Source organism: Engraulis encrasicolus, chromosome 16, assembly GCF_034702125.1.
Source record: "Engraulis encrasicolus isolate BLACKSEA-1 chromosome 16, IST_EnEncr_1.0, whole genome shotgun sequence".
In the NCBI taxonomy this organism is placed as follows: Eukaryota; Metazoa; Chordata; class Actinopteri; order Clupeiformes; family Engraulidae; genus Engraulis; species Engraulis encrasicolus.
Genome location: NC_085872.1, coordinates 8,098,050 through 8,106,282, shown reverse-complemented (window position 1 = coordinate 8,106,282; position 8,233 = coordinate 8,098,050). Strand labels below are relative to the sequence as shown.

General features: G+C 40.5%; 1 protein-coding gene across 2 annotated transcripts; it reads left to right on the top strand.

Annotated features, from left to right (window-relative positions):
• The first annotated feature begins 810 nt into the window (after positions 1 to 810).
• On the top strand, positions 811 to 3,047 carry LOC134466255 (uncharacterized). Of its 2 annotated transcripts, XM_063220156.1 has the most exons (4): positions 811 to 896; positions 1,134 to 1,271; positions 1,980 to 2,065; positions 2,654 to 3,047. In XM_063220156.1, exons 1-4 carry the CDS (start codon positions 830 to 832, stop codon positions 2,741 to 2,743), a joined length of 381 nt encoding a protein of 126 aa, XP_063076226.1. In that variant the 5' UTR covers positions 811 to 829; the 3' UTR covers positions 2,744 to 3,047. The 2 variants fall into 2 exon arrangements, with proteins under 2 accessions (XP_063076226.1, XP_063076227.1); XM_063220157.1 differs by lacking the exon at positions 1,134 to 1,271.
• The last annotated feature ends 5,186 nt before the right edge of the window (positions 3,048 to 8,233 follow it).

The window sequence follows — 8,233 nt, the reverse complement described above, 5'->3', positions numbered from 1 at the left end:
AAAACGAAAAAAAAACCAAGTGGCATCATTACAAGAATTTGGTACATAGTATTTAGAAATGACAGTTTCACCCCTGGGGTCAACCGTAATTGCTGTATATCGTATTTTGTTTTGAACAATAGATACAATACAAAAAATACAATGTGCAGTGCAATAATTGTATTTTTCACAGAATTAAATGACAGATGAAGAAATATTTCTCTACAATCATGTACAGTTGTCTACAATAATAGCAGCAAAACCTGAATTCATCTTTGTGGTACATTTCGTTTGTTTTTCCTCCATGAAAAAGTCACTGTTTATGGGCAGTTCAATTCCATTCCATTACGTGCTCTCATGGAGTGGACTACACGCAATCTGGTTGGCTGATGCATCTATGTGCGGGTGGCACAGGGAAGTTTACTTGCATTTAACGCATGACTGCAGTTTTCATTCAATGCATCAGTTCTTCTGCAGGCAGAACAAGTCACTCCATTCTACAGCTCGTAGAATATTCTCGTATTCTTGTATCGAATACAGCTCGTTTCGTATTCTGCTTTCGCATAATATCATCTGACACTTAAGGTGAGTTTAACAATCAAAAAGGGTTTCGCTGTTTAGTATACCACATCCTTCATAAATGCATGCATGTCAGACAAAGAAAATTGACTAATCCTTGTGTGTTCTGAAAACGAACGAAAACAACATGGTAATTGGACCTTAACTTGACTCGTAGTAACAAACGCTGTCACGGAAATGCAATGACCCCCACCCCCCTCTGCCTAGTAGGTGTCTTCGGAGTGTGTTTCATCTCTGCACAGGGAGGTCATCTGTCTCTCTATGGGGTACAATGACGTATAGAGGACACACTGTACTAGTGCTACTGGTTATCCTGTACACAGCACAGGAGGCCAAAGGTAAGCACATGGACAAGTCATGTTGTTACATTGTGGGTCCTCTGTCTGTGTATTGAGCAATGTGGCCCAACATGGCCAGGTGGGTATAGGGGAGGAAGTATAAGAAAACTACTTGGTATTGTTTTAGCAAACATTTTTCTACCCAGGACAGAGATAAGGTGAATGCAGAGAGCAGTGTGATCATCTGTATAACAAGTCCTTTGTCTTATCACTTTTCTTTGCTTGTGATTTTGTAAGGGAGCTGTTCCTCTCCAACTACACTATGTTGCCCTGGACATAACAACAGCTGCAGGCGCAATGGCTGCTACTGTGATGAATACTGCCTTACAGTCATAGACTGCTGTAGTGACTACAATTCAACTTGTACATCCTCCCGTAAGAATTAAATACCTGCTTATTTAAGGTCCATGACAGTATCGGTGATATCCACAATTATCTGTACCCTGTCAATCAACATGTGATGTCATTAGTCTCTGTACAATATTACAGACCATACAGTAAATGTAACTTGTTTTAATTGAAATGTAACTTGTTTTAATGTGAAAGGAACAGAACAGTTTTATGTTATTATATACATGTAATGTTACATTGAGTAATGCTTTGAACCACTTTTTGTTATCACTAACTCAACCCTGAAACACACATATTTTACCCACAGAAAAATAATTTGAAGTCTGTTTTACCATGCAAAGCTGATTTCGTGATTGAAATAATAATTGATGATTCGTGCCCTCATTTACATATCTTAACATCAAAATACAAAAAACACCCAATACATTTTTTTCTTCTCTTATTATCAGTAATGAACTGAGAAAGTTTCAAGGTGATATCTATGATTTAAGTTTTTTTGACTATTCACTAATAATAGTCTTACCTTAACAATATATTTAGGCTATGCTAATTATGCAAATTGCCCAAAGTGCAACTTTGGGCAACCAAGCTAAATCCCCTTCATTTGACCAATAGATGACATTTTTGCAATAAAACTTTATGGTACTCAACATTTCTGGGTTCAGTATAGGGGCCTATGGGCATCACGACTGGACTATATTATTCACTTTCTTGCTAATTTGTCAATCCTAGAGCCCACCACCAGACTCATCTTGAAAATGAAAGGCAAAATGCCTGCCAACGCAGGAGAGGAGAAAATACAAGAGGCTTTGCAGAAAGTGAGTTCAATGGCATCCACACAAAGAGATTCTGTCTAATTTTACTGTTTTTCTCTCTCAAGATGATTTGAAATCCATTGATGCACTGTTACATTACAACTAATACTGTACAGTCAACATGGACTGTAACAAAGTCCCTGTTTGCCACAAATGTAATGCACTATTTGTAAAACGCGAAGTATCTTGAGCAAACTTGCCCATAGTTTTGTATGTAATGTAGTCTGTATATCTTTAATAATGGCAAAGCATGAATTCCTGTCATTACTGTGGTTGCTGTGGCACACATAAAATCCGTACCATTCAAGAGGACCCAGGTTCAAATCTGGCCTGGGTCATTTCCCAGCCCTCCCTATCTCTCTCCAACATTCCTGTCATATTGTCATAGTTCTCGCACAATGAAGCGTTACAAAAAAAAAATAAAGAAAAAGAGAAAAAAAAAGAAAACACTCAGCAGTATCCTTGGCCCCCACTACAATAACACACTGTGAAAACTAGAGTGATGAAAAAGATACAATATCCATTTGGATATTAGTCACTCTATAGCAGTAAAGTTACAAGCTCTCATCTTCACTTATTCTCTCTCCACAGCTGACCCTTGCTCTAGAGGCCAAAGTCCAGGCTGTCTGCTCACACTGCACAATCCAAATTCTCAGGCACAAAAAGACCAGTCAGCCTTGACACGGCCCTAATCTGTTTTGAGTATCATGAACTGTTTTGAACAGTATTTACTAAATGGCATTTATTTACTCATTTAGTACTTAAAGCCAGAGAGACCTCCACTAAGGAGGTTATGTCTTTGGTCGCGTTGGTTTGTCTGTCTGTCTCTTTGCTTGTTTGTCTGTCTGTCAGCAGGATTATGCAAAATAGTTCTGAACAGATTTGGATGAAACTTTGTGTAGTTGTTGAAAATGACCAAAGGAACAAGAGATTACATTTTGATGGTGATCCGGATCACGATCCGGAACCTGGACCTTTTTGAAGATTCCTCACCATTGCAGGACAGAGTAAATTTTGACATTCGAGTTTCTAACAGCTTCCTTGGCAGGGTTCTGCACTCTCTGAGTGCATTTCAAGTTATTATTATTATTATTATTATTATTATTATTATTATTATTATTATTATTGTTGTTGTTATTGTTGTTGTTGTTATGATGATTATTATTATTATCCAGAGGCACTCTGTTATTTACACGCGTACCATTAGAAAAATGTACTAATATACAAAGACTTATTGCTGTTTTAGACAATGGCACAATATAGGGTTAAATAGACCTACACTGCTCAAGGGAACGTCAGCTATCAGTACTACAGGCATGCACAGTAAAATAAAGCAGCGTTATTTCAACATGTAGAAAGTACTGGCTCTCTAGAAAATTTGAAAATGACCTCTCACTGTATATACATGTCTATTTAATATCTCCCCCACTACCTCACAACACCAAGACGCTCCATAAACATTATCCCTCATCCACCACATACAGTGTACATGCTGCATGTGTACATGCAGTGTACACACAACCTGTAACAATATGTTTCAACTTTAACAAATGTATCAGAAAATAAAACATGAATAAAAAAATGTGTTTGTGTGAACTTTCCTCAAAGTTGTATTCATTGTCTATTTTATAAAAGTTGGTTACACATTTGTTTAAAACTTGTTCAAACCACTCTAACGCAATCAGTCATTCTCCTCATAGTTGACATGAGTAGCTTCATTTGTGCATGAAGAGATGGCTTGATTTCAGGTGCCTTTGGGAAGTGATAGGCTGTGTTATCTATATACTGCGCGTGACGTCTAAATTCCTTTAAGGCTCCATGGGAAAGTCATTGCTCAATCTCCTCCATGGCCATACCGTATGAGTATGGCATCACCTCAGAATATGCTGTAGGAAGAGTAGAGCTGTCAGATTGTTGCGATGATCAGGTCCACTGACAGATTTGGCAAAGTCATCGGAAAGACCTCCAGTCCAAACCCATTGCATACTATGGAATGAGGGCCGAATTCTAGGCCCCCTCATTCCCTGGGCCTTGGACCATTGACCCCTTTGTATACCCATGTGGGCTTATACTGTATGCTTGAGTAGTTTGGCCGCCATAAGTTTAGATGCGGACCGCAAGGATTTCATCCTTTTTTGTCTCATTGCTCACTTGGTTGTCTATGTATACTTCTGTATCTACTAGTCCTTGAGAGAAACTCATAATAACTATAGTACTGGTAAACACATAAGACAACCAAGTGAGCAATGACACAAATATGTTTTTTTTAACTAAAGATTAACTATCCCTACCATGTTCAACTACACACATGGCAGTAGCAACCTTCAACCACTAGAGCGCAGCACACATAAAATAATGCTCATCTCTGTGCCACATGCTGTCACCGACTCACAAAACACTGTTGATAATTGATAAGTTGATAGTGATAACCGTCATGTGTATTAATTCTAAAAATTAAGACAAAATTTCAGAATTCTGCATTTGAGGTGTATGGTCAAAACTGCCCTGATGGTTATAAAGCGCAGGGTTGGGGAACCCATATGTCTCAAGGGGCCATTTATGGCCCTTGAGGACGTTTTATCCGGCCCCCGACATACATTTCATGTGAAGCTGCATAACATTAAAATTGACATAATAAACTAATATATATTCACTGCTGTTAATATTTTAATTGCTATTCTTGCAAAGGAAAACATCATTTTGGAAACAGTCAGTAAAAAAAATCTCAAATTTGACTTGAACATGCTGCTTCTTCTCGTAAATATCATAGGCTACAGTGTATTGCATTATCACAGTATTCACAGAAGACACAATAGGTGTAGCCTACAAGGTTTTTTTTCTTTTTTTAACTCGTTAGGGTAGGCTATAGATAGTGTTGTACGGCTCCTGGTATCGATAGCCACCCCACCCCTCATTCACATCACCGTAACGTGTCCTGGAGTCCTGGTTTTCACATGTACCCATTTATATGGTCACCCTATAAACCGTGCGCGTAATGGTACTACTGCAGTATTTCACAACCTTTTTTGTCTCGCCCTGTTGTACCCCCTCACCCATGCTCCATATCACTTTGTCTATCTCTCTTATATTCACATATCTGTAGACCTAGTGTAATACAGTGTATTACGCCTACTACATCCTGCTATATAAGTAGGCAAGGTCAGGTCATGAAAAGATGAAACGATGAGCACGTTTGTTATGGTTACACCTTGGTAGTCATGGTCTAAACTTAGTTGATTATTGTGACGTTCTGTGTCCTGTTCGCATCCCGCTCTCAATAAAAGGCCGGTAGAACTGTCGTATTCATCATTTGCAAAACATTTACACAAGGGACGGCAGCGCATTGGAGTAGGCCTACTATTAATACTACTTGAGAAATAACACTTAATTTGACTTTTGTACAGCTTTCAGTGGTATGTAGGCCTATTAACAACATATCGGACAAAAATAGTCTGCTGTATGCTGATTAAATGAAATGAATAATAGGCCAACATAAAAATCTTATATTGAAGTGAAAACGATGTTCATACTAAACACAATAGGCTAGAAGGCCTATTTCACTTTTATGCTCTATTTCTTACATCTCACCCATGGAGTATCTTCAAAGGAAGGCTGCTTCAATACTTTACCACTGCAATTGAAAAACATTTTATTTATGAAGTAGGCATGACTTAACTTGAATGCAAACTTTTCCCTCAGAACTCTGCAATGGATTGCCTCAATGAGGAGGTACGATCCAGCATGAGTGACTCTACTAAAGCTAAGATGGAGAGGGTACTCACTGCTCTGACACGGGAGGCTGCGGGGAGACAGCAGGACTTGAAGCTGACTGCGGACGACTTGACACAGTGTTTCAAGGAGCTGTTAGAAAAGAAGCAGGCCAACTTCCTAAAGAGAGAGGAGGAAAGTGACAGAATGCAGGCGGAAGTGGAAGCAGCAAGGCAGAGAGCGCGGCAGAAGCTGGAGAGTGATGTGATGTTCAAAGGCATGAATGAGGAGCTGGAAGTGGAGACAAGAGTGAGAGAGAACAAGAGGAAGGGGAGGCACGACCTGGAGAGAGACACCAGGTGGAAGAAATATCAGCTGGAGATGAAAGAGGAAAATGGATATGATCAGCGGATGCCAGGAAACATAGGTAAAACTCACTGAAATGGCTGCCGTTATGCACAAGGTTTACAAGAAAACCCTGAACATCACCCTGGACCGATCACTAGTGACAGCCAGCAAGAAGCAAATAGTGCGGGAGGACTTCAGAACTGCTGCTGCCAAGTGGATGGTAAGGCAGGCTGAGATGTTCAGTCTTTCATTACATAGTTAGCAGGTGGGGGCAGGGCCACAATCTGATGTACTGTAGGCCCTAATGTAGTGTAGTCAGGCCTACATATTGCACCACATATGCCTCTTTTCTAATGCCGGTTTTCTGGTAGGCCTACAGCTCAACACAGCGCGACACAGCTGCCACATTTTGCTTTACGATTGAGCTGTGTCGTGCCTATTCGAAAAGCAAAAAGTGGCGGCTGAGGCGTGCTGTGTCGAGCTGCAGGCCCACCAGAAACATGGCAGTGGAAAAGAGGCAATAATGACCCATTTGCATTGTACATGCAAGACTAGGCCAATGTGGAGGACAGAATATTGACAAAATGGTGTGTTTACCTGTGGTTCCCAGGACTCAGATTTCCATCGCCAAAAGTGCGGTAGCACAGAGCTTGTCCCCCCAGTCCTGAAGGGCTGGATGCTGAGGGAAAACTGGACCAGGCTCCAGAACAACAAGGCCTTGTTCAACGACCGATTCCACGTAACTTACACTACTATGCACAGTGGTCAAGAACAGCTGCAATGTCATGTCTTCAATGTCATCATCTTTGATGTGGGACCAGAAAGACTAAGTTAGAGGTTTTTTTGTTGCTCCAAAGGACGACCACATAGCTCCTCAGTATAACCTGGACTAAGGAGAATGTTTCCAGACTCATGATATGTTGTCTCCTCCTGATCTCATTTTCTCTAGACTTTCACCTGCCACAAAGAGATTGGGAAGGTGATCAGACAGTTTGATGGGATCATGAAAGCCCTCAACAAAAAGGCTGTGATAGAGCTGAAACAAGTCTGGGCTAAGAGGGATCGGGAGCAGAAGAAGATCCAGGCTGCCAAAATGAAAGACTTGAAGGCATGGAGAAGACAATCAAGAAAGAGAAGGAGAAACAGCAACATAAGGCTGAGAAGAAGAAGCAGGAGGCTCTCGCCAAGAAAGAGAGCAAGAAACTGCTGCTGGCCATGAAGAAAGACGTGGACGCAGCAATGGCTAAGGTTCAGGGACAGACCAGGAGAAGCAGGCTTTTCTTCTGGAGAAGAGCACCTAAAACTCCTGAAAAAAGTCCTGGCCCACAGGCCCACGGACAGGGAGAGGGAGAGTCATGAAGCACTGGCCCATGCTCAGGACCAGGGACAGGGATAGGGGGTGGCCACAGGCCAGGTGAAGAAGGGTTTTCATCTGAACAAGATCACCTTGGCACGGACAGAGATGATGCACTGGTTCAGGTTCAGGTCCACATAAGCTAACCGTCATCCACCAACCACATCATCAGCTTCCAAGGATTCGTTACTTTCACTTATTAAATTTCCAAATATTTCAGAACATTTCAAGCGTCAGCAGTTAATTTTATATTCTAAATGGTTATATTTTTTTGTGCAAAAGAGTCATAGTCCCAACTAGGGCTGCTAAGATTAATCCAATAATCGTGACTAATCGACTATAAAAATTAGTCGGCAAGAATTTTCATAGTCGACTAATCGTTTCATTTAATTCAATGCTTTTTTACTTACTTTTCTAATGCTTTATTGCTTTATTGAAGCCTAAAATTGCCCAGCACGCATGAATTGGTCGTTGTATTTCGGAGTAAATAAGCTACTATCATGATTTAAAGCTCATTGTGAGCTCAGGGACCTAATTTTAACGCGTTCTGTCTTTTTTTCACAATTTCCTTGAAGATTAATGTGCTAGAGTACTTGAAAAATTAATAATTTGACTATCGACCATTTGAAAAAAAAGTTGATAGGTTAATCGAGAGGAAAATAATCGTTTAGGACAGCCCTAGTCCCAACCATTTGTCAACTGGACACAGAAGGCAGTAGCAATTTTCCACCACTAGAGCACAGCAGACATAAAATAATGTG

Coding starts and splice junctions, on each gene's coding strand:
- LOC134466255 (XM_063220156.1), top strand. CDS start 830: ATGACGTATAGAGGACACACTGTACTAGTGCTACTGGTTATCCTGTAC. Junction 897..1,133: donor CACAGCACAGGAGGCCAAAG/GTAAGCACATGG, acceptor TGATTTTGTAAG/GGAGCTGTTCCTCTCCAACT. Junction 1,272..1,979: donor TTCAACTTGTACATCCTCCC/GTAAGAATTAAA, acceptor TGTCAATCCTAG/AGCCCACCACCAGACTCATC.